At 47.9% G+C, this 25,212-nt stretch overlaps 1 protein-coding gene and 1 pseudogene across 1 annotated transcript; one reads left to right on the top strand and one right to left on the bottom strand.

Annotated features, from left to right (window-relative positions):
• Window positions 1–31: 31 nt before the first annotated feature.
• On the bottom strand, window positions 32–25,066 carry HMOX2 (heme oxygenase 2). The gene is made up of 6 exons (XM_004438109.3): window positions 24,964–25,066; window positions 4,118–4,244; window positions 2,722–2,839; window positions 1,837–2,328; window positions 894–1,020; window positions 32–797 (listed from the first exon to the last, which is right to left on the bottom strand). The coding sequence occupies exons 2-6, from the start codon at window positions 4,201–4,203 to the stop codon at window positions 670–672; spliced, it is 951 nt and encodes a 316-aa protein (XP_004438166.1). The 5' UTR covers window positions 4,204–4,244; window positions 24,964–25,066; the 3' UTR covers window positions 32–669.
• Window positions 15,555–16,024, top strand: LOC101395269 (small ribosomal subunit protein uS11 pseudogene; annotated as a pseudogene).
• Window positions 25,067–25,212: the final 146 nt, after the last annotated feature.

The following is a 25,212-nucleotide window of genomic DNA, read 5'->3' as shown; positions in this document are numbered from 1 at the left end:
GGATGACATCCGTGTCAGGAAGGAGGGAGGCAACTGTCAGAGTCCACTTTATTGAGTGCTGTAGCATTTACATAGGGCAGAGAAGAGAGGCCACAGCTGAACAACGCCCTCTCAGGGGTTTCTGCTTGAGAGGAATGAGGACTGGCTACCCAGGATGGAGCTCCCAGGGCCTCTGCCCCTCTTACCTCCCCCACGGGAGAGGACCCACAGTAGAGCAGCAGCATTTGGGGAGGCCCCCCTCCCACCCACAGATCTATGGAAGCCTGGGATTGCTGACTGCTCTGCTCCCAGCAGGGTAAAGATCCCCACCTAAATGCCAACACATCAAGGAAGAACAAAGGGAACAAGCCTCAGGTCAAAGGTGTGGGTGCCCAGCAAGCAGAGCTGGTTCCAAAGGCCCAAGTCAGCCCAGTGAGCTGCATCAGCTGCTCCTGGTGCCACAACCTGGGGGCTGCAGGGAAGGTGGGGCCTCAACCCAGCTCAGCATCTGACCTGCAGAGAGGATGCTGACAGGCAGAGGCGTCAGCGTCTGGCTTTTATTGGTTGCTTGTTTTCTCAAACCCATCATTAAAAAAAAGTCACCTGAGGTGGCAGTTTAGTCCCAGGTGGAGGTGGGGGCGGGCCCGTGGTCGCTCAAGAGGAGGGCGCCAGCGTGGTATGATGGGTCCTTCACATGTAGTACCAGGCCAAAAGGCCAGCAGCCAGGGCCACGCCAGCGGCCAAAATGAATTGGAGGCTGGGCTTGCTCAGCACAGCCAGGGCTGTTCGGAAGGGGCAGCTCCTGCCCTCCAGGGCACCTGTATAGCAGCACCAACAGGGGACAAGGCATCAGTGGGGGACGCTAACATGCCCGCCCTAGGGGGGTGAGGGGGTTCAGGACACACAACACCTACCGTTGTCTTGTTTAGCAGCGTAGTAGGGGCATTTACCCACATCTCCTTTTCCATCATGCAAGGGGAGCCTATCCTCCAGGGTTTCTTTGGCCAGCAAGGAGCCAGCCTGATCCAGTTCATTGAATATCTGCAGTAACAGAGCATTGACAGCCATCACTGCACTGTGTACACTCTGCTTTCAGAGAAGAATCTCTCCCTCATGCAGAGGGAGCTGGTGCAGGTGACGCTTGCTCAAGAGTGCAAACCAGCAGCCCAATCAGCACCAGGGGTGGCTGCACTGCCCTGGCACGAGCTCTAGGAGGGCTGGCTGCACCTGTGCTGCAGGTGTAGCACCCCACAGCTGCCGACTGTGGTGGATCTTCCATGGGCACTGAAACTATCAGGGCACAGACAGGAGAAAGCAAAAGCACTGCACACAAACACCCTGTGAGCATGCAGACCTCCCTACTTCCAGCCGCTGGGTATTCTTAGCAAGAAAGGATAGAAAAAGAACATGGGAAAATGAGGCCCCAGCAGGGAACACCCATCCTGAGTGGCCCTTGGAGTCCTGCTGACGTCAGACTAGGTGACGGGCCTGTGGTCAGGCTGGCACTTCACTCCCCGCAGGGTGACTCTCCTGGTGCTGAGTGCTGGTCTGGGCTCTGAGCACAGAATCAACCTCCCCAGGCTCAGCCCCATCTAATGGCTACTTGTAATCTGAGTTATGCTCCTCACTCTCCTTGGTTCTCTCCCTGAACTTATCAAGCAGGACTTTTCATAGCAACCCTTGCTAAAAAGGAAGTCTATTCCTCAAGACCAGAATGCTATGGCCTATTTGGTGCCTCAAAACTTCCTCTTGGGCAGACTATAGCTCATCTGTCCTAATGCACTCATGCCTATTCGGGGAGCTCTGGATTGGCTCCCGTCATCAGAGGCCCCCTTCCCTCCTGGCCCCCAGAAGTACCTGCATGTTGTACTCGAAGGCCTTGTTGGCCTCCTCCACGATCTTCTCTTTGGTCTTCAGGTTCAGGTCCAGGGCATTCATCCTGGCTCGGTACAACTGCTTGAACTGCTGCGCATTGTCCACGTTCTCAAACAGGTAGAACTGGGTCCCTTCCCCCGTGCTGGGGAGTTTCAGTGCCCGCTGGGCCACCTTCTTCAGCACCTGGCCCCCCGAGAGGTCCCCCATGTAGCGGGTGTAGGCGTGGGCCACCAGCAGCTCCGGCTCATTCTGCCCCACGAAGTGGATCCGCTCCACGTACTTTCGGGCAGCCTCAGAGCACTGCACCTGTTCCTCCCAGTCCTCACCAAAGAAATACTCCATGTCCTTGGTCAGCGCCTCCTTCCGGTGCAGCTCCATGGGGAAGTACAAGGGGGCAAAGGCTGGGTGGTCCTTGTTGCGGTCCATTTCCTCCTCGAGGGCTGAGTATGTGAAGTAAAGTGCAGTAGTGGCCAGCTGTTGGGGGTGGGGGAAGACCATGGGAAAGGGCTGCGGGCCTTGGCCAGCAACTCTTGAGCCCACCACATCCAAGCAGCTAGAGACAAAGGCTTGGGCAACAGCCCCCTTTCCAACCCCCAAAGGCCCATTTTTATACAGTGAACTATTTCACACACCCAGGAAGCTTTGTTTCCTAAAGGAATGACATGGTGAATTCTTTGGAATGTGGATACTTTTGCTTCCTTTACATCACTACATTATTCCATTTAAGCCATGAAAACCACAGTCTGACATCAAGAAAGAGTGGAGTGTGGAGAAAAGCCCAGCTTCCCCCTCGGAGCAGCTCCAGGGGCATCTTTCTTGTGAGATTAAGGCCTCCAACCTGACCCGTCCATGACTGAGGGCACAAACCTTAAATAGCTCCTTCTTGATGTTGCCCTTCAAGAAGTCCTTGACAAACTTGGTGTTTTCTGCCCGGTCGTGTGCTTCCTTGGTCCCTTCCTTCAGGAGCTCGGAGAGGTCACCCATCCTGTGGAGAGATGGTGTGTGTGTGTGTGTGTGCATGGGTGCATGTGTGAATTAGCCTTTCCCAGCTCCAGGGTGTCCACTGGCTGAGCTGGAGGCAGGAGCTGTTCAGAAACTCAACTCCAGCATGGACACAGGGTCTTGTCAGGGAGCGAAGGGCAGGCAAACGTGAGTCTACCTCAAGGACTTGGGTGACATGTGGGATGGCTGTGGCCTACTCTCAACAGTATCTATGTCTCTTTGAATCACCCAAATGAAAAATGCTTTGCTTCTGTGGCCACCTAGTGCCTGAAGAAACACACACTTCTAGTCCCAGCCCAGTGTTTGCTGGCTTCTCCAGGGAACAGCCAGCCTTGGGGAATGTGTCTCCTGGAAGCCATGTCACGTGAAGGACTGACCATGGATCTCCCAGGGCAGCCCTGCTGCCTTCCTCCCACCTTGGACTCACAGCCTCTTCAGGACTACATATGGCTGGGCCCAGACATAGGAGGATGAGAATGAAACAAAGGCTGGGTAGGTTGGAGCCGAGACCTAGGTTTGTGCTGCTTAACAAAATTACACAGGATAGAGTTGTGTCAATAGATGCCAGTAGCCAATACCATACAAGCCACAGAACACATGACCCTAAAGATGGTGGCACTGGGCAGGGGCTCATGTGTGTCTACACGATCATCCACTAGAGCGAGAAAAACTTGGCCTCTCGCAGCCCAGCCTCTGCTGGCTTCTTGAGGAGATTAGCTCCTATCACCCACATCCTGAGAGTCATTTATTATTAGCAATTATTTCAAGATACGAAAAAAGAACTTTGCCAATGACAAGGCTATAAAGAGAGGCTAAGAACGATGAAGAATAGACCCCAGTAACTTGAGGTTTACAGTGAACAGGCCCTAGCCAGTAAGAAAAACCTCTGGAGTTAGAGTTGCTCCCACATTCTAAGGGGTGGAAGACACTGGAAGAGGTGCCAGCTTTGCTTCTGATTACCCTTTCTCACCCCAGATGCCAAAACGCTGAGGGTTTTAACCTACAGGACCAGGAGTACCGTCCAATGCTATCACTCAGCAGTCCTGGCAGTAACTCTCCTGCCTCCTAGGGAATGAATGGGGGAGTGCTGAGCAGCCCAGGGTGCTGTATGCTGTCTCTGCAGTTCCAATCAGCCTTCCTGGGGGCTACAACAGCAGGGACTCTGACTGCACGCTGGTACCTCCAGCACACAAAGCCAGGTGTGCTGGGCATGGCAGGCCCTGGGCTCAGCTGACTCAACTCAGCCAGCCCCATCGCTCACCTGGTGTGGTTTTCTTTTTCTGGGGCCCCAGAGCTCTTTTTCTCTGACTCATCCAGCCCCTCTGAGGTCTCCAGTTCTGCTGACATGGTTGCCAAGTGTAGTTCTTGCTGCTCTCACTTCTCTGGTCCTGTAGAGACACAAGGAGCTGGTGATGTGGCGCCCACAGCAGTCACTTCCCCCAAGCACCTGCTGGTTCTGCTCTCCTCTGAGCCAACATAACAGAGGAGTCACCCATGTGCCTCAGGACTGTTTTCTTTAAAAATAAAGCTCTGCCATTACCGTGACCATATCTGAATATGGACAAAATTTGAATATAGACAGTGCATTAGATAATAGCACTGTAATGATGTTGAACTTGCTATTTTTTATAACTGTACTGTGATAGTATAAGAGGATGTCTTTGGTTTTAGGAAATACATACTGAGGTTTTCAAAAGTAAAGGGACATGCCGCCTGCAACTTACCATCAAATGGTTCAGAAAATGTGTGCGTGTGTGCCTGTGTGCGTGTGTACATGCATATGCATATGGAGAGACGGGGTTGGGGAGGGAGGGAGGACATCCGCAAATGAGGCAAAATGCTGATGGTGCATCTGGACAAAAGGTACACAAGAGTTTTTTTGTACTATTTTTACAACTTTTCTGTATGTTTGAAATTATATCAAAATTAAAAGTTACCTAAAACATAATAAAACATCACAGATAAAGCTTAAAAAAAAAAAAGCAGTGGTACAGCAGCACTGAGTTTGGCAGCAAGCGCTTCTGAGGCCAGCTTGTCCTACCTGTTAAGGGCTGGGTGGCCTTGTGCAGAGAGCAGCAGAGCTGGGCACTAACTGGAACATTAAGCCAGGCTGTTTGGAGCAGCTCTGCTTTAAAGCAGAGCAGCTCGAAAGGCACCCGACAAACTGCTCAGCTACACCGAGCCACCAAGCAAGCAGATACTCCCCAGCCTACTCCAGACTCCGCAGGGCTGAAGGAAAACACACAAGTTGGCCAATCAGCTCCTGCTGCCTGCTGCCAAGGATGAGCCTTCGTCAGTCAGGGAAATACAGTCCCACAACACGATAAGCTCATCCTCCACCCCGGCAGTGCATGATGAACAGCAGCACCACTGACCAGCAACTAAAGTAACTCATGAAACCAGAGTTACCAATGTTGGGGCCAAATCAAGACACGGAAAGAAGAGACCTTCATTCTCTACCTCAACCAGTATCTATTCACTGAGCATTTTCTAGGTGTCCATCCAGAAATAGGTGTCAAGGGGGGCAAGACGTGTAAGAAATGGTCCTTCAAAGGTATAAAGAAGAAAACAAAAACCAAACTGTCTCTCAGCCCACAGATATAACCACTGTTAATGTGCTGGTTCATATCCTTTTTGAGTTTTCTCTAAGCATGTAGTTATATCTTCTCCGTTAGCTTTTGGGATATTATAATGCATGGTTCGCTCAGCACGATCTTTCTGAACCTTCTCTTGCCTTTACATTTAGCATTTACACGATGGGATTAATGACAAGAAGGATTAAATAAGAACACGGAAGGTAAGACTTTTAGCACAGTGCCCGCCACGTAGTAAGCACTCAGTAAATACCAGATATGATTGATTGTACTTGTATTTTGATTGAGGCTTACTGATGTTGTCCCAGAATGCTTTGAAAATAAATAGCAGAAAGTGAAATAAGCCAGACAGAGAAAGACATGCATGGTATAACTTACATGTGGAATCTTAAAAAAAAAAAAAGGTTGAAGTCTTAGAGAGTAGAATGGTGGTTACCAGGGGCTGAGGGTGGGGCAATGGGGAGAGGTTGGTAAAAAGGTACAAATTTCCAGTTATAAGATGAATATTGGGCTGGCCCCGTGGCTTAGCGGTTAAGTGCGTGCGCTCCGCTGCTGGCAGCCTGGGTTCGGTCCTGGGCGCGCACTGACGCACCGCTTCTCCGGCCATGCTAAAGCCGCGTCCCACATACAGCAACTAGAAAGATGTGCAGCTATGACATACAACTGTCTACTGGGGCTTTGGGGGAATAAATAAAATAAATAAAATTATTAAAAAAAAAAAAGATGAATATTATCTAAGGATCTAATGAATAGCATGGTGACTATAGTTGATAATACTGTATTACATAATTGAAATTTGCTGAGAGTAGATCTTTAAGCATTCTCACCTGTACACTTTAAATATATTACAATTTGTCAACTATACCTTAATAAAGCTGGGGGAAAAAAAAGAAAATAGCAAAATATATAGAAAATGGGATCTTCTCTTGACTGCAAATCAGATATACTCTCCTCTCCAATAATGCTGATGAACTGTATGGTGCATTAAGTCCAGAACGCAAAGGTAGGTGGTCATCACATGGAGATAAGGGTATTCAGAGAGGCTTCCTAGAGAAGGGAGGAATTACCCAGGACCCTCAACTACAGACAGGATTTGGGGTGGGGGAGAGAAATGGCCTCTAGATCAAGGAACAATATGAACAAAGTAGAAATGGGACAGACTACAGAGATGGTGTAAGGCTGCCCAGCTATGACTCCTTTTACTCACGGGCCAAGGTAGACTTTGCCAGCTTCAGAATAAGCCCCACACTGGCTTGTCCATGCTAATCTCATTTTACAGACTTTTAAGAAAGCACATCTGAGCTCCACACCCTTGGGAACCGTGAGAGCCAAGATTTGTCCTGAGCTGCTCAGCACTCAGGCTGCAGAGAGAAGAGGGTGCTGGGATGGGAGCTCTGGGCCGGCCAGAGGAAGGAAGGGTGCAGTAAAACGTCCCAGAGCCTCTAGACAGGTGGCAGGCACACCTGGCCATGTTGAGGTCACACCCCAGGCATCCGAGGACTGCAGCCATCATGCTGGTTACAGGTGAAACTAAAAGTAGGCAAAAATAAGAACAAGTGCAACCTGGTTACCTCGGTTACCAACTGTGGTAAGAAACTTCTCGCACCTAATTATCATGCTTCACAATAGTGATTGTGTACGTGATTAAATCTGATCATTAACTGTTTCACTGGGATAATAACTGCATGCTCTGGGAGGGTGTAGTCTTGCTCAAGCAACAAAGCCTTTTGCTTCTCTTAAATAAAACACAGACACGGGAAGAGAATGTTGGCTTCCACAGATGCCCACCTTGGCATTTTCTTTTGTTCAGCAGCACTTTGTGCCAGTCTCCCCTTAGGCACACCCTCTGCACACCCTCTTCCACCTTGGTCCTGCCTGAGAGCCACTAATTCTCTCCTCCCAGCTCACAGAAGGCCCAACTCTGGCCCCAGGGTCAGGGCCACAGCTGTCTGTTTCACTGCTGTAGCTCCAGAGCCTGGAAAACAAACACTTGTTGAATTAAAAAACCCAAAGGAAAGAAGCAGGCAGGCAGGCAATGGTCTAATGCATACTGCCAACAACATGCTGTTAAAAAAACACACAAAAGTAACCTGCTGTCCACTACTTCAACAGTCCTCTAAACTCAAAACATGATTTAACAATTTTGCTTTGAAGGAAAGATAGATACCGGCTTATCCCTCCCCAGCAGCAAAAATACTGAGTCCCAGAGGCCGATCCGGTGGTGCAAGTGGTTAAGTGCACGCGCTCCACTGCGGCGGCCCGGGGTTCGCCGGTTCGGATCCCGGGTACGCACTGATGCACTGCTTGGCAAACCATGCTGTGGCGGCATCCCATATAAAGTGGAGGAAGATGAGCACGGATGTTAGCCCAGGACCAGTCTTCCTCAGCAAAAAAAGAGGAGGATTGGCAGATGTTAGCACAGGGCTGATCTCCTCACCAAAAAAAGAAAAAAAAGGAAGTCACATAGCCTAACAATACAGGGTAGGACTGCACAAACAACAGTAAACAATGGAATCCTGGCACAGCTGCAACAAGTTGATGGGATGCATCCATGCATGGAAAAGTGTACATAAACTTATTTGTTAAAAAAAAAGGACCCAAACACTGACTACAACTATGTGCAAAACTATGTAAGTATACAGATGTTGACAGGAAGAAAATTTGGAAAGCTATAAATACTTGTTATTTGTTGGACTTTTTAGCCAATTGGCTCCATTTTTTATATAAAGTGGCTCAATTCTCTTGAAAAGGGGGAGGGAAAGACAGGGAAGAAGGGGAGAGAGGGACAGAGAGACAGAAAAAGAGGAAGTGGACCAAGCAAACCAGCTAGAACCCTGTACTGCACTAACTACTCATCAAGAAGTCCCCTGGGCGCTTTACTTTGCTCTTACAAATTCCAGAAAAATCAAGTTGCTCTCTCTCTCCTCTACTTCTAGAAAACTGTGACCCTCTGTTTATAAAATCTACCTCCATAAATTCAAAATTCCTGAACTCCTAGCTATTCACCTGATCGCTACTAGTTTTCACTCCCACAAGTGATCTTACAAAAGTGGCAACAACCTCCCTATCACCCATGTTCGTTCCAGCAAAAGAGGTTCCTGTAGTCCTGCCCAGTAGATCCAGAACACCTGTTTCAAAGCCATTGCTCCTGGTAAACTGCAGGCTCAAGGCACTAGGGCTTCTGAAAGAGGAGACATATTCAATGATGTTAAATCTTCCTCCATGGAGACTCATGTCCATCAAACTCAGAAGGTGTTAGCTTAGTGCACTGCAGCCAGATAGAAACATAATCTAAGGACTACATGATCACTCATCCCCCATCTGGTGATCCAAAAAGGCACTATGAAGACTTCATCTATAACAATTTTCTTTTTTCAACCTCATTGTTTTTCTTTGCCCTGGAAAACCACAACTGAAAGAAGGGAGAAGACTGCTGAGCTGGGCCAGCACTCAAGAGGAAGGTGGGAGAAGAGGGAAGGAAAGGCAGGGCAACCAGCGCCCTGGAATTAGAACAGGAATTCTCCGCCTGACTCTGGAATAGGTACATTAGACTGTGACCAGCTACTGTACTTCATCAGATACCCACACCATGAGCTAGCACTGTTATCCCACATGCGCAGAGGACGAAACAGCCAGAGGGAAGCTAAGGGGCTGCTCCCTCCTGGCTGAACAGCTTGTGGCTGGGCATCAGGAGTCCCTGCCTGCTTCCTAGAAGGCTGTTAGCGGCTCAGAGTTCACTGCTGTATAGAACTGGCATCACATTAATAAGAGGTGATCACTCTTCGGCTTCCACAAGTGCCATTGTCTTGTTTCCCCAGTGAAACCAAAAGCTTCCCACAAGACACATTATCAAGATTCCCTCAGACTCAGATTCTCAGAGTCCAATACCATGTTCCAAATCACTCACAGTTCTGCACCCTGGGGAGTCTCCAACCTGAGTTGGTAACTGTTTCAGATGCACAAATGGAATGCCTACTGAGAAAGCTAGCAAAATGAAGACGGTGTGTATGGGTAACAAGAAAATATTGGTTAAATTCTAAAATACCAAGTAAAATAATAGAAATTTAATTGGGTACTATGTCTCTGAATCAACTTGTATGAAATCTGGTTTTATCTTGCTTCAGATCTCCCTCCCTCCCTTCTCTCTCTCTCTCTCTCTCTCCCCCTCTCTGCTGGTGTGGATTTTCTAACTACCGACTTATGAATATTTCCCGTGCCTCAGAGCCGGCCAAGGCCATTCTCATCCTATAGGACCCAGGTGGTTGGCTCCTGCTGGGCCCTATAGGATGGGCCTGCCTGTGTTGTGTTTTCTCTGCTACGCTCCCAGAGTCCACTGCTCCCCTCCCTGGGCTCCAGCAAGCCCAGGGTCTCCCCTGCAGTCCCTGCCCTCAGCTGCTCTCTCCACATCAGAGCTGGGCACTGGCTCCCCAGCCCCTCTCTGATCCCTCCACACAGGCCCAGTTCCAAGTCTACTACCCCAGTTCCCAGCCCTAAGGCTGCCCCTCACCTGTGTTGCCTGTGAAGGCAGGCACTCCATCAGGCTCTGGCTTCTTTTCTTAGCCAGTATTGTAGGTAAAGAAGCCTCTGGTTTCTTTCGTCTGAAGGCCTGTCCCTGGTCGTTGGTGCAGCTTCCTTCCACAGCCCAGGGCTGTGTGTGTGTGTATTTTCCACTCTTTCGGCTGAACAAATACCTTTCATTTGTATACATCTTTGTCTGTGATTCCACCCCACCCACTTACGTTGTGACATTCAGGAAGGTCACAGTTTAAAAATCATGTGTGATATGTGCCCCATAAATGTTTTTTAGATGATAAACACAGAATACAAGAATTCCAAACTCCTTTTCCTGGATTACAGGATCTTTTCCTTCTCTCTTTATATCCCCCTAAAGGCTTTTCACCTTTAAGTGAGAATACCTGATACTGTTTAACAATACCATAATCTGGCCAAGTCAAGTCTTAATGGTGTCACATACTCCCATCAGGCCTCAGCAGACATAAACAAATACATTGTTTATCCACCACTAAAGTTCTTTTCTGAATATCTGTCTACATAAAAGAGTAAATTCTAACACCCTACTTATAACCCTATATATGATCTGGAGAACAAAGAATGCTAGGGCTACTGTGGAGGGAAGAGCAGCAGGAGAGAGGAAGCCAGGGGCAGGAAGGTACATATCTTCAGAGCTCCAAATCTCTTTGGCTCTCTCCCTTTTTCACCTGTAAAATGGAATGAATACCTGCCCAGCGTTCAATACCAGAAGACTATTAGGAGGATCAAATAAGACAAAGACCATGAAACCACTTTATAACAAATGTTAAGTTATACAAAAGGAATTGAGAATGAACCCAGAGCTGTTTACTAGCTGATCAACCCTAGGAGACACTGGGTGAGCTTTTCAGACCTTGCTAAAACAGCAGGAAATTCTCAACAAGGGGAAGAAGCCCTGTTCCTGGATGCAGTGTGGAGATGAACTTGTTCTTCTTAGCACTGTTTAAAATCCAGTATTTGTTAAGGGTTAAACCCCCACATCAAGAGCCATTTGCATCCCATCCAGCAAATGGATGTGCAAAGGAGGTCTGACCTGTTTTCCACCTCAGGTAAACAGCCACTTGACTGGCCCTGCCCTGCTCTCTGACCTCAGGAAGACTGGCTTCTTGAGGGGGGACAAAGTGGGGTATTGGGGGGCTCAGTGGACTTGTCAGTCTACTGGGGCCACTTCTGGGCTCCCGCTTACTGGTGATTATTGCTATAGACCCAGCTCACCTTCGGGAATGGAAAGGCAGCTGGGCCCTGCACAAAGGGCATAGTCTTTAGAGCCAGAAAGATTTCGGTTTGAGATCTGGAGTCCCAATGCTTAGTAGCTCCATGGCTATAGGTAAGTCATAACTTCTTGAAGGCTGAATTTTCTTATCCATAAAACAGGGTAACAAAACTCTCTTTGCTCCGCATTCTCAAGTGTGCTGTGAGAACTAAATGAGCTAATGTGTGTATAAGTGTTTCATGAAAATGTAATGCTGCCTCAAATGTTGATGATCTATTGAGAAAGTTGCTGATGAAAATGAGCAGCTGAGTGATTATGAATCACTGAAGAAGAATGTGGAATCCACAGATAATTCTGTGCAGGTCATACCCGAGGATGTCTGACTCAGCCTTCATTCTCTGGCAATGTCAGGAAATGGGAATATCTGTTCTTTCCAAGGTGAGACATGTGACCACTGCAATCAGAAAACACATTGCAGGGCTGGCCCCGTGGCTTAGCGGTTAAGTACACACGCTCCACTACTGGCAGCCCAGGTTCGGATCCCGGGCGCGCACCGATGCACCGCTTCTCTGGCCACGCTGAGGCCGCGTCCCACATACAGCAACTAGACGGATGTGCAACTGTGACATACAGCTATCTACTGAGGCTTTGGGGAGAAAAAAAAAAAAAGGAAGAGGATTGGCAATAGATGTTAGCTCAGAGCCGGTCTTCCTCAGCAAAAAAAGAAGAGTAGCAGCACGGATGTTAGCTCAGGGCTGATCTTCCTCAAAAAAAAAAAAAAAAAAGAAAGAAAGAAAACACATTGCAGATGCTGCTCAATGCTTGCTCAGCCAGATGTTGGGAGCAGTGGATGGGGTTGAATCAGCTCTAACCCAACAAGGCACTTGATAAGAGGGTCCTTCCAAAACCCTGAGGAAATCACATCATCTAGGTCAACAGCTTCCGAGTTTATAGAATAAATGGCCTGAAGTCTCCTCTGAACTCTGGTGCTGCCACTCCTCAGGAAATCTTAAACACAAGCGTCACCCCTTTCATTTTAATCGCTGAGTGAATTCCATCCCACAGTTCATTGAATGGATGACTATTAACCTCATGATAAAGAGTAACTTCAGACAAGGAATCCCGGAAAAGTGGGGAGGCTAAGGACACAAAGCTCTTGCGTCAGATTTACTAAACACACAGTTGCACATTTGGGCAACAAGCGACCAGAAAGCAAAACAACTGCTAACTCGTCTAAGGGCACAGCCTCTTAGTAACCTCAAAAAATGACATCACTGAGGAAGTCCAAGACTTCTCTGGCAGGCTTTTTTTTACTGGGGAAGGAGGTGAGCTCATCTCTAGCATGTTGAAATACAATTGAGCAAGTATTCAGAGCAGACACCGAGGACAAACCTGAAATACCGAAAAGAGCTCAGAGAAGGGGCCAGGAGTCTACTGTTGCTGGCGGTGAAGACGAGTCCTGGTAAAGAACACTTTCTACCATGAAGGAAATAAATACAAGACCCGCCCTGTTCCGAGTGCCACCTCACCTTATATTAGAGGACCCAGTCTCAGGGTTGGGAAGACAGACTCTAGTCCCATGAGAAGCACCTCCGGGGAGGTCGGGGTGGGTGGGAGCTGAAGCTCTGATTGAATTCTAAACCTGTTAGGCCATGATTTTATAAGAACAAAGCCTAACCAACAGACATCCCACAGGGCTGGTTGTAACAGAGGAAATGCTGACGAGGTCACCCCTAGGTACCATCAAGCAAAAATTATCCAACTTTGGAACAACCTTGAAAGTATGTGTCCTGTGGATTAAGTAGAGTCAGTCATATTTTCCTTCACTCAGGTACAACAATTGTCACCTGTGGCTTCAGGTTCTCTCATAAATGATGACTACCAGCAGCATTTGGAGGTGGAAGGAGAGTGTGGGTAGTAAAGATACTTCTGCTGAATTTCCATTTTGGAAAACCTAGAAGTGCTAACAGCTCCCAGGTGCTTTCCTCTCTACAAACAGGCTTGACAGAGCCTTAGCAGCATCCCTGTAGGGGCAGAAGGCCTTCAAGTTCACCCAGGAGAGGGTGGTGCAGAGGAAGAGCACTGGACTAAAGTCTAACAAACCTGGGCACACCAGGCTAAGTCACTTTCAAGCAGGGTCCCATTGACTATGAAGAAACTAAGATCAAGAGAATTAAGTAACATGGCCAAGGTCACCCAGAGTGTTAACAGTCAAGCTGGGACCAAACCTGAGTCATCCTGAATGCAAAGTGATTTCTCCTGTGTCCCCAGCTAACTTTCAGTGGTACATGCATGTGAGATTAGTATGGTGTCACCACAGATTACTAGCAACATGTAAAGCGAGGCTATACTACACTGCATTTATGCGTGCAGTGGAGGGGTTTTCTAAGCCACTGAGTGCCATTTGTTTTTTTAGTATGAAAAGTGAGCTGAATCGTATGATTTCTGAGAAGTAAATGCTCAGGCTCCCATCTGAAGATCCAGAATCTGCTGCTGCCCATCCCCACAACACTCACCTTGGCTCACTCAGATTACACGGCAATTCGAGAACACTGTTCTCTGGCAAGCCCTAGCAGGGTAGGCCAAGGCTGGAGATGGTTGGTCCCAAAGGGGAGGATGGCATCCCCCATCACTTGGTGCCTAGAGGGAAGCAGCCAGGTCTGCCAGGCCTTAGTGGACAATGAAGCCAGAGGCTCCAGCATCCCTGCACCAAGGGGAGGTTACAATAGAGTCTGCACAGCTATATAACACCCATCACCATAGTAACTACCGAGAAATAGAAGATCTGGTTTCAAGAATCTAAAAGAATCTTCCATGTGTTGAATGTTTAAAATCTATTCAGTCCTATCTTTCTATCTACTGAAAATATATTCTGCCTTGGAAACAGCAGTGTCATGCATAAGAAGTATGTCAACATAAACTTCTTATAAGATTAGCAACTCTATAAGCCCAAGACATTGGTCAATCTAATGAGGTGGCTCCTATATCTCACTTGGACCTGTAAAGGATCTTGTTCCCACAGGCCTAGGGAGTTAGGTATTATTCTCAGCCTTTTTCAGAATAATTGCCTAGATTCTGGTAGCGTGGGGGTGGGGAGTGGGGGGTTAACTGGGGGCAAGGAAACAAGCCCAGACTAAGAACTGGTAACTCCAAGGGGTTGGCCCCCTCTTCCACAGGCTTGTGTTTGTGGTGGCAGGGGACCAGCAGCAGCAGCAGCTATCGGACTTTCTCAGAGTAAGAGGCTCGGCTTCCCCAGCGTTGCTGGCAGGCCATGCGTCCAGTGGAGGAGTGGTCAAGGGCACAGAGCAGTCAGCCTGCTGCCACCCTACTCTCTGGCTCCCTGTATTAATGAACGAGGCAACAACAGCTCCTAGGAATGAGAGTTCTCAACTGTTTTCCTCCCTCAGTATATCTGGCCTGATTTGTACCTGAATGACAACGTCCCACAGGAACAGCCAGGGGCTGGAGTGTCGAGAAAATATATTGCAGGCAATGTGAAATGACCAGCAGTTAGTTATAACAGCAGCTGTCTCTTCTACACTAAAAAGCCTCTCAGAATGAGAGTTGACTTACAGGGATAATCTTTAACTCAATAAAACTTACTTTTTTTAAAACACAAAACATTCATAAACTTCACCATTAGTAACAAATTACTTGCAACATCCCTCAAAACCACACTTAAAAGGCAAAAAAATCCAAGTGGCACAGTGATTACTTAGCAAAATGTCCTTAAACTCTCTTTCTAGATACTCCAGCTCTTCAGTGAAGCCTTCTAGGATCAAAGGGAAGAGATAACAGATCATTATGCATTATTCTGCCTGGTCTATGTGTGAAATTCCACAGCTATGCGCTTTACTTTCCTCACTAGTATGAAATTCCCAGGATACAGCCTCCCCAGGCAACAGTCACTGGCAGTAACTCAGTGTCTGTATAAATGCCATATGTGACTATTAATTTAGATACAAATGTAAGTGTTTGTATTTCAGTATACATACATCCTATGAGCCAGCCCTGGTGGTCTAGTGGTTAAGATTCAGTGCTCTCACTGCAGCGGCCCAGGTTTGTTTCCAGGTCAGGGAACCACACCATCCGTCAGCCGTCATACTGTGGTGGCTGCGCGTTGCTGTGATGTTGAAAGCTTTGTCACTGGTATGTCAAATACCAGCAGGGTCACCCATCATGGTTTCAGCAGAGATTCTAGACTAGAAAGACTAGTAAGAAGAACTTGGCCACCCACTTTCAAAAAAATTGGCCATGAAAACCGTATGAAGAGCAGCAGAGCACTATCTGACATAGCGCTGGAAGGTGAGAGAGGATGACGCAAAAAGACTGGGCGGGAAGACGTGCAGAAATGGCACCTCGCAAGGGACAGGAAAAGAAGGAAGAACAGGTCATCAGCCTCAGACCTCAGGTGGCTGAAGGAGAAAATGTATTTGGTGTCTGCCACATCTCTGTCTGCATCCTTCAATGACACTTTTGTCCATGTCACTGATCTTTCTGGCAAGGAAACCATCTGCCGTGTGAGTGGTGGGATGAAGGTGAAGGCTGACTGAGGTGAATGCTCTCCATACGCTGCCATGTTGGGTGCTCAGGACGCGGCCGAGATGCAAGCAGCTGCACGTCACTGCCCTCCACATCGAACTCCAAGCCACAGGAGGAAACCAGGACCAAGACCCCCGGGCCCAGGGCCCAGTCAGCCCTCAGAGCCCTGGCCCGCTCTGGAATGAAGATGGGGCAGATTGAGGATGTCACCCCCATCCCCTTTCATAGCACCCACAGGAAAGGGGGTCGCCATGGTTGCCATCTGTGAAAAGGCCTCCTCAAATAATTGTTTTCTGTTAATAAACTGCCTTCAGGTTAAAAAAAAAAAAAAAAAGGGCCGGTGCGGTGGGGTAGCAGTTAAGTTTGCGCGCTCCACTTCAGCAGCCTGGGGTTTGCAGGTTCGGATCCCAGGCGTGGACCTACGCACTGCTTATCAAGCCATGCTGTGGCGGCATCCCATATAAAGTAGAAGATAGGCACGGATGTTAGCCCAGGGCCAAGGTTCCTCAGCAAAAACGAGGATGACTGGCAACACATGTTAGCTCAGGACTAATCTTCCTCAAAAACACAAACAAACAAAAGACCAGGCAGGGTTCCACTCTGCTATACACAGGGGCACTAGGAGTCGGAATCAACTCCAGGGCACTAACAACAAACAACAATACATCCTATGACGTGGAGACTGATTCCCCCCATCTCAAAGTTTCTAGAAGATGGGTTCAACAAGTTTAATAGCAGGCATATGCACAGAAGTCCTTTCTGCACAACACAACACCAAAGGAGTTGAGTGAATGAGTGAAGATGATCTCTAGAGCCAACATATGGTAGGCACCCAACAAATGTTACCTGAACTAAGCCCAGCCAAGGGAGAATCCACTGGCCACACAAAGGCCGAGAGGCAGCACAGGGATGTGGTTAAAGCACAGCCTCCAGGGCCGGCCCTGTGGTTTAGCAGTCAAGTGCCTGTGCTCCGCTACTGGCCACCTGGGTTTGGATCCCGGGCGCGCACCGACGCACCGCTTCTCCAGCCATGCTGAGGCCGCGTCCCACATACAGCAACTAGAAGGATGTGCAGCTATCTACTGGCGCTTTGGGGAAAAAAAGGAGGATGATTGGCAATAGACGTTAGCTTAGAGCGGGTCTTCCTCAGCAAAAAGAGGAGGATTAGCACGGATGTTAGCTCAGGGCTGATCTTCCTCACAAAAAAAAAAAAAAAAAAAAGCTCCAGTCAGGTACAACAGAGAACAGACCCTGGTTCTTCTGTATACCAGCCAGGTGGCCTTAGCTTGGACCAGCTACTTAACCTCTTAAGAGTCTCAGTTTCTGGGCCGGCCGAGTGGCGCAAGCAGTTAAGTGTGCGCGCTACACTGTGGCGGCCTGGGGTTCGCTGGTTCGGATCCTGGGAGCGCACCGACGCACCGCTTGTCAAGCCATGCTGTGGCGGTGTCTCATAAAGTGGAGGAAGATGGGCATGGATGTTAGCCCAGGGCCAGTCTTCCTCAGCAATAAAAAAAAAAGAGGATTGGCAGATGTTAGCTCAGGGCTGATGTTCCTCACACACAAAAAAAAGAGTCTCAGTTTCTTCATCTGTAAGGATAGTAACAACAACTCTGCAAGGTAGGTATGAGAATAATAAATAAATATAATAATAAATAAATATAATAATAAATAAAATAAATTACTTATAAAACTACATGTCATATGATGATTAATAAACTAAAGAAAGTGTCATTTCAAGTTTAAAGTTAACAAATGTTCCCATATACTTTTAGAAAAGAAATGGAAATACCCATCTCTATATGAAAGGCCCTACAGGTAGCATCAAATCTATCCTGTGGTCACAGACTTTGAGCTGAAGGCTCACTATGAAGAATCTCTGTTTTCTGATAAAATTTCTGTATTCTGACAATACTAAATACCAAGAAAGGAAGAGAAAAACCTTGGAATGTCTAGCAAAATAAATTTTGCGAAGGACCTAAAAGAAGATAGTTCAAACTCTTTCAAGGAGACTCTGAACATGAGTTAGGTGAAGTCCCTTTAATGCTACAGAAAGTCAAGATGGGGAACAGAGCACATTATGGTTTTGTTTCTTTAGAGCAGCTCATCACTATAAATAAAGGTTTAGGTAACCGAAAAATTTACTTGATACTGTGACAAATTTGATTTGCATTTATATCTCATGACAATCAATCTCCAACCCAGTGGTTCTCAGCTGGGGGCCATTTTGCCCCCAAGGGACATCTGGCAATGTCTGAAGACATGTCTGAGTAGTCACAACTGGGGTGTGGGCTGTGCTACTGGCATCTAGTGGCCAGAGGCCAGGGATGCTGCTCAACATCCCACAATGCACAGAAAGCACAAGCACAAGTCTGCACGTGGACCACCACCACCACCAATTATCCACCCGAAAATGTCAACAACACAGAGGCTGAGAAATCCTGCTTGAACCTCAGAAGCAGTGCTAAAGTAGTTCAAGAAGAGACATGAGTCTAATATGCTTCTCAGCTCTTCATCAGTTTACAGAGAGACAAGATGAGATTTGTTTTGGCACTATGCTTCATGCCTTCATCAAATATCCTTTACAGAGATTTCTGGGAAACTCAATTTCCACCAGAAAACAGAAGAGGCTGTTAGGAGGTGGGGCCACTTGGCACTGTCCACAGATGACAATGAAAAGGGTCACAGCACCTTCCTGGGAACAGGACTGATTTGTACTTGGATCTCTAGGAGGCGAAACCTTTAAAGCAAGCTCAGTAACGAAGCCAAGCAGAGGTGAAGCCCCTCACAGAAATGTGTTTACTGACTTCTTTGTGGATTGGGACATAAAACTGTGAGAAATCTAATTATTGTTTATCAGTCCAGTGTCTGACTGACAAGTAGGTTAAGAATCAGGAGGGCCGGCTCCGTGGCTTAGCGGTTAAGTGCGCGCGCTCTGATGCTGGCGGCCCGGGTTCGGATCCCGGGCGCGCCCCGAGGCACCACTTCTCCGTCCAACCCGGGGCCGAGTCCCACGTACAGCAACTAGAAGGATGCGGACCTATGACGTACAACTATCTACTGGGGCTTTGGGGGGAAAAAAATGAATAAATAAAATCTTTAAAAAAAAAAAAAAAAAAAAAAAAGAATCAGGAGAACTAAGTTCTACTACCAGGTCTGTTACTAGCTAGCTATGTTATATGACTTCCCTGGAACTCCAACGTCCTCATTCATAAAACAAGAGGCACTTGTCAGTGAGCTGCAGGGAGGATGGCATATAACAGGAGGCAAAGCATGAAAAGCTATGGGCTTCCCCCAGCCATTTCAGCCAAAGCGGCTTCCCTATTCTCTGCTATACTTCCTCCGAAAATGGGGTTGTGCTGCTTCTAAAAATAAGGTCTAGAAAACGATGAGCTTGATGATCTTGGAGGCCTGATATTACATTAAGAGCTACCTAAGCAAGCCTTTTATGATCTATTATAGCACTTGTATCCTGTTACAGTATTTGTTTGTTTACACATCTGTTTTCCAACTCATTTTTCTTTATCTCCTACTGCCCAACATGAGGCACCTAATCAGGGTTTGCTGAATGAATAATTTCCAGAATGTGAGGTAGTCTCAAAATCGAGGTATTCTCAAAGAGCAGATAACAAAGAAGAAAGTTAAAAGTGAATCCCAGAAATAAGAAAAATGTCTGGCTAGTCAGTAAGCATTTTTGAGCAGCATTTTTATTGTAGAAATTTCTACTGATAGTGGGTAGAGAGTGAGATGGGCGTTATGGGGGCACCAAGCATGTGATGCTTTGTGCTCAAATAACTCACTGTTTCACATTTGAAGGAGAAACGTTGCATTGCATTGGCTTTAAACTGGCTTCCTTACATTCCAGATACAGCTACTGAGAACACACCTTTTAGATTTTGTTTTAAGGACTCTGAAAGACGGATTAGGAGCAGAACACTGCCTTACTCATCTTTTTCAAAGAAATGTATAGGCAAAATTTTAAGAGTCACAGTAACAAACACTTGTCAGCACTTCTCCAGCCCACGCACACACAAACCACCTGACATTCCCTGATGTCCAGCTCTGTGAACACCCTTTATTCCCCAGATGGCTTTAGAGAAGGGATTTCGCAGCAGTGTTCTCTTCATGTTTGTTACTCTAGGGAAGGGGTTGACCCAAAGGCAATAGCTGTACAATCTCGTAACAAGCCCACATCCTGTCTCTAAGCACATTTGGAGGAAACGCAACAAGGCATTAGGTTATCATTACTGCAAGGGAAAAAAGCAAAATACAAGGATCACGATTTACCGAAAAGAAAAGAAAAAAACCAAACAGCAGTTTGCCACTGTAAAATTTAATAACTTCCTGTTCCATGAGGCAGCCCCCACAAACTACATGAATTAAAGATATATGAAGTGGGCCGGCCCCATGGCTTATCGGTTAAGTGCACGTACTCCGCTGCTGGCGGCCCGGGTTAGATCCCGGGCGCGCACCGACGCACCGCTTCTCCCCATGCTGAGGTTGCGTCCCACGTACAGCAACTAGAAGGATGTGCAGCTATGACATACAACTATCTACTGGGGCTTTGGGAGAAAAAAGTAAATAAATAAAATTATAAAAAAAGATACATGAAGTGGATGCCTATAATTCCCAAGAGGTCCCCAGAACTGGTCAAACATCATTGTCTCCATTAATCATTACCGAGAAGAAATTCAAATAACCCAGAACATCTACTGTTGACTAAGGACATGATTAGGCAATAATGAATGAATAACCTTAGGAAAAAAGAAGGTAGACAAGATGGGGAGGGCAACTGTCCAACAGCTTATAGGCCAAGAAAGAGCAGAGAATCATGTGCTCCGGAGCTCTGAGAGGTATGCTCAACCCTTTTTTCAAACCAAACCCTACACAGAAGGCCAATACATAAAGCAAGTACAGTGGAGCGTCCATAGTTAAAATGGTAGTGGGGGCTGGGGACTCAAGAACTCAGCTCCTCCGGTGCACTTAGGAATTCCGAGCTCAGCTGAGTTTGCAGGCTGTGGACAGCCTTTGCAGGCTTAGGACACTCGCTTTGAAACAGACAGCTTCCATTTTCCTCTGCATGTGTAAAGTGACAGCAACTCTAGGACAGTCTCTTAGGCCTGTATGTCCAAAGGGAAACTGGTCCTAGATTAGCCACTGTTCCTGGACCTGCCCAGGGCTTTCCAGCTGCTGAGCCAGGGCTCCCTCTACTCTTTCACACCTTGTTTCCAATAGTGCAGCAGCTTCCTGAAAATGTCCTGACCTTCCAAAAAGCATGTGGTTTCTGTGTCTTCAACTCACTCCATTTCCAACACTCTAGCTCTAACTCTGTATTATGGAGCAGTGCATACTCGAATCAGCTGCACTTGACTGTAAGGTCCCTGAGAGCAGACCTGGAGCCTCACCCACACTCATCAGTGAGGGTGCTTTAGCTGCCCCCTTCCTAGGAACCAGATTAGACCACTGTGTATGTAGGGACGCGCACTCATGCATGTCCCATGACAGCTGGTGCTCAGGGGCTGTTTGTTTACAAAGCAATTCTAGGGTTTCTGTCTCTAAGCTTCCACCCACATACCTCCTCATCTGAAGATACAAATTCAGAGATAGGCACTTCTGATGATGAGTAGCAAGGGTGTTTGCCAGAATATAATCATCAATAGCCTTTTTTGGGTTGCAAATCCCTTTGAAAATCAGATGAAGGCTTCAGACTCTCTCTCCAAGACAATCACATATAAAAAATGTTGCCTATGCCATTCCTGAGCAACCACAGGCCCCTAAAGTTCACCCATGGACCCAGAATTCAGGTTAAGAATCCCTATTCTAGAAGAGTCTTTTTATGAGAGACATTCTCTTTGTGGGTAATGTTTTTAGTAAGCACCCTGAGTGCTTATTAAAGAGATCTTCCCCTTTCTTTGGCTTCCTTCCTTTTTTTCTCTTCCTAGTCTGTCTTTTACCTAACTCCAGTGGGTTCAAGTTCTTGACTTTTCCATTTCTCAGCTCTTCATTTCCCTGAGCTCCCAGAATACTGAGTGTCAGAGCGACAATCATAAACCTTAGAAAGTGATTTTACTGTTTCCCATCTCCCCAGGGTGACTGCCAACTCCTAGTGAACAAGGACTATGCTAGGTTTACTGTTGTTCTTGCACACCCCTCAGTGCCAATACTCTGCACACTACAGAGGCAATACATACTTGCCAAACGGGCAGAGAGCACTTCTTCTTTGCCCTTCTACCTTTAGGTATTTGCACTTGAATGTGTGGACTTCTTTAAAATCTGGGCATATGCCCTGGAAAAACCACTTGCAAAGGCAAGAAAGCATAACCTACAGCAGCTAGTCACTCCACTTTGTTCCTTTTGGGTCCACCAGTATGACTTTTTGCAAACACAAAAAGTCTTACAAAGCAGGATAAACATGACATTAAGCACAGACACAGGGCCAGCCCTGTGGCTTGGTGGTTAAGTGCGCGCGCTGCAATGCTGGTGGCCCGGGTTCGGATCCCGGGTGCGCATCGAGGCACTACTTCTCCGTCCATCCTGAGGCCGAGTCCCACATACAGCAACTAGAAGGATGTGCAGCTATGACATACAACTATCTACTGGGGCTTTGGGGGGAAAAAATTAAATAAATAAAATCTAAAAAAAATCTAAAAAAAATATATATATATATTTTGGGGCCGGCCCAGTGGCGCAAGCGGTTGGGTGCGCGTGTTCCGCTGCGGCTGCCCCCGGTTCGCAGGTTCGGATCCCAGGCCAGGACCTAAACACCCACTCATTAAGCCATAGCTGTGGCGGTGTCCCACACACAAAATGGAAGAAGATTGGCGCAGATGTTAGCTCATGGACCATCTTCCTCAAGCAAAAAGAGGAAGACTGGCAATAGATATTAGTGCAGGGCCAATCTTCCTCACAAAAAAAAAAAAAAGGAAAGAAAAGAAAAGAAAAAAAGGGAAAATCTTGGTATAAGCAGTCATATTAACTGTTCCAATTACAGATTTCTCTCTCTCTCATTGCTGGCAAGAATTAATTGGTAATGGCACTGCTTCTCAGCAGTGCAAAAACATCCTAAGAAATTATTCAGATTACAACAAAAGACAGAGCTTTCATCCTGTTTTTGCACAAATAAACCTAACAATATAATAAATTGAGTTACACAGCAGATAACCTTCACTATGTTGAACACAAAAGATGTGACCCAAACCTCTTAATTCTCCCATTGATTACTATCAGAAAAAACAATTGCATTAAATACCTATTTATAACTTTTTAGTTAACTATGGCCAATAATATATAAGGAGGTAATATATAGTTCAAGTTTTTCATCTCTTTTCTCTCCAAGGAGTGACAAGCTGAATTCTAAATGTTACACTGAAATAATTCCAATTTTCAAAAATATCTTCCTCTTGGAGGAGTGATATTCCAGTTTTTGGTGCAATCCTGATACAGAACCCAACTGTCCTGAATCCCTTCAGTTTTTAAAAGGAAACCAAAAAATCAAGGTAGCCTGAAGGCCCCAGCTGTCCAGTTTTGCTTTTCAACAGACTCCATGAGGAGTGAGCTAAAGGCAATGAATGAATACTTTATTTTCTGTAACTCATTTTCTCGATGGCATTTGTAGAGTAGCTCATACTCCCGACTCTGGTGACTCCCAGCATTTCACCCTACTGGCCCAAGCAAAGGAAAAAAGCAAACCAAGTAAGAATGGGGGACTCACCAATTTCCCTCTTTACATCCCCAGTTAGATGAGGGCACTCAATGAGTGTGTGTTTCCAAAGCCCTTTGAACCCCTACACCCTCACCAGTGTTGGCTTAGGTACTGCATCTGAAAATTTTTTCCAATTTCACCAAGTAAACTTGTAAATGCCCATTTGAACCGTGAGCTCCTAGTGACCTTGTGATGTTTCCTCTTGTGATGTTTCTTGAAAAAAACTAATGAATAAAGTACAGATTTACTAATGTATATTCCTTATCCCTCTCCTCACAAGAGAAAAATTATAATTTTTAATATGGGAGTTAAAATTTTAATCCAAACATACTGGTTAACACCATACTAGAAATTCCAATACACAAAACCACTAAGCTCCTGTTTCCTTCTACTTAGCAGGACAGTTTAGGGGGAAGGGGAAGACAGTTTAAGTAACATAATCCATTTCCAATCCCTGCAACTGTTTAGGAAAGAGCGTGGGATCTGGAGGCAGACGACCAAGTTCAGGACCATCTTCTTGGGATGCAGGTCAAGTCACTTAACCCGAGTCTCATCATTAACCCCATTTTACAAGTGGGGAAACCATCAACTCAAGAGAATTCTGCAAGGGGCCGAGAGGGAGAGGGCTTCCTCAACTGCAGAGCACTCTTCCACGTTCACTATTTTCAATCACGCTCCGCCTTGTCTGGTTCACAGGCCCTGAAGGTAACACGATGAGGACGAACAGCCACAGGCCACAGCAGCTGGTTCATCAGAACAGTGTAAACGGGAGGACACAGGCCTCGTGCCGACTGCGCTCGGCGGTCCCGGCGCCCTTTCGGGGCAGTCAGTACACCTAGGGCGCCGCGCTTAGGAGGTGACAGGCACACTCTCCGCCCAGACCAATCGGCTGCCCCTGGCGTTGAGCCCTCCCACTCTGCGCTCCGCACCACGGCGGCCGCGGGTCCCTCGTGAAGTCACGACAGTGACTCAAAGGCCCTTCCGACGGAGGTGAGTCAAGAGGTAGAAGGGCAGAGCCGGGGCCCACGCCCACAGCCCGCCACGCCGGGCCCCGACCTCCCCCGCTGCGCAGGGCCGGGCCCTCGCGGCCCCCGGCAGACGGACGTGCCGGCCGGGCGGTCGGAGGCTGCACCCCTCCACCCGCCCCGCGCGCCGGGAATGCCCAGTGCACACGCGGCGACCCCGGGGTCACCTCGCCCAGCGCACTCGTGACGCGGGCAGCGGGGCGCCCAACGGGGACCAGCGCGAACTGGCGGCTCGCGCCTCCCCAGGCCTCTGAAACGTGGTCTAGGCAGCGGGGTCCCCCAAACCAGGCTCCCTCCCCGGCCACGCTTCCGGCCGCCCCCCGCCCGCCGCCCGCCGCCCACCGGGTCTCCCTCGGGCCGCGCCGGGGCCGCAGCGGGCCGCGGCCGGCCGAGCCCAGTTCCCCAGGGCCCGGGCCGGTCAGGCCCGCCGAGGAGCCCGCCGCGGAGCCCGCCGCATGGTCCGGCAGGGCGCGGGCCACTCACCGGTCGCGAGTGCGCTCGGCCGTCCTTCAGCGCCCCCGTCCGCGCGTCCGTCAGCTTCTCCCTCATACGCCGCGGCCGCCGCAGCCGAGCGGGCTGGCGCGAGGGCGACCCGACGCGCGCACGCATCGGGGGCGGGGCCTGCGGAGGACACGCCCCTGCGGCGGCGCGCGGCACCTCTCCCGGCTCCCAGGTCCGCCGAGTAGGTTGGGGTGCTTGGGGGTAAGTGCTAGCGTCCGTAAGAGCGGTGTT

The sequence above is a fragment of the Ceratotherium simum genome, chromosome 26 (genome assembly GCF_057802395.1).
Source record: "Ceratotherium simum simum isolate JZ-2026a chromosome 26, ASM5780239v1, whole genome shotgun sequence".
Classification (NCBI taxonomy): Eukaryota; Metazoa; Chordata; class Mammalia; order Perissodactyla; family Rhinocerotidae; genus Ceratotherium; species Ceratotherium simum.
This window is presented reverse-complemented; position numbering and strand designations above follow the sequence as displayed.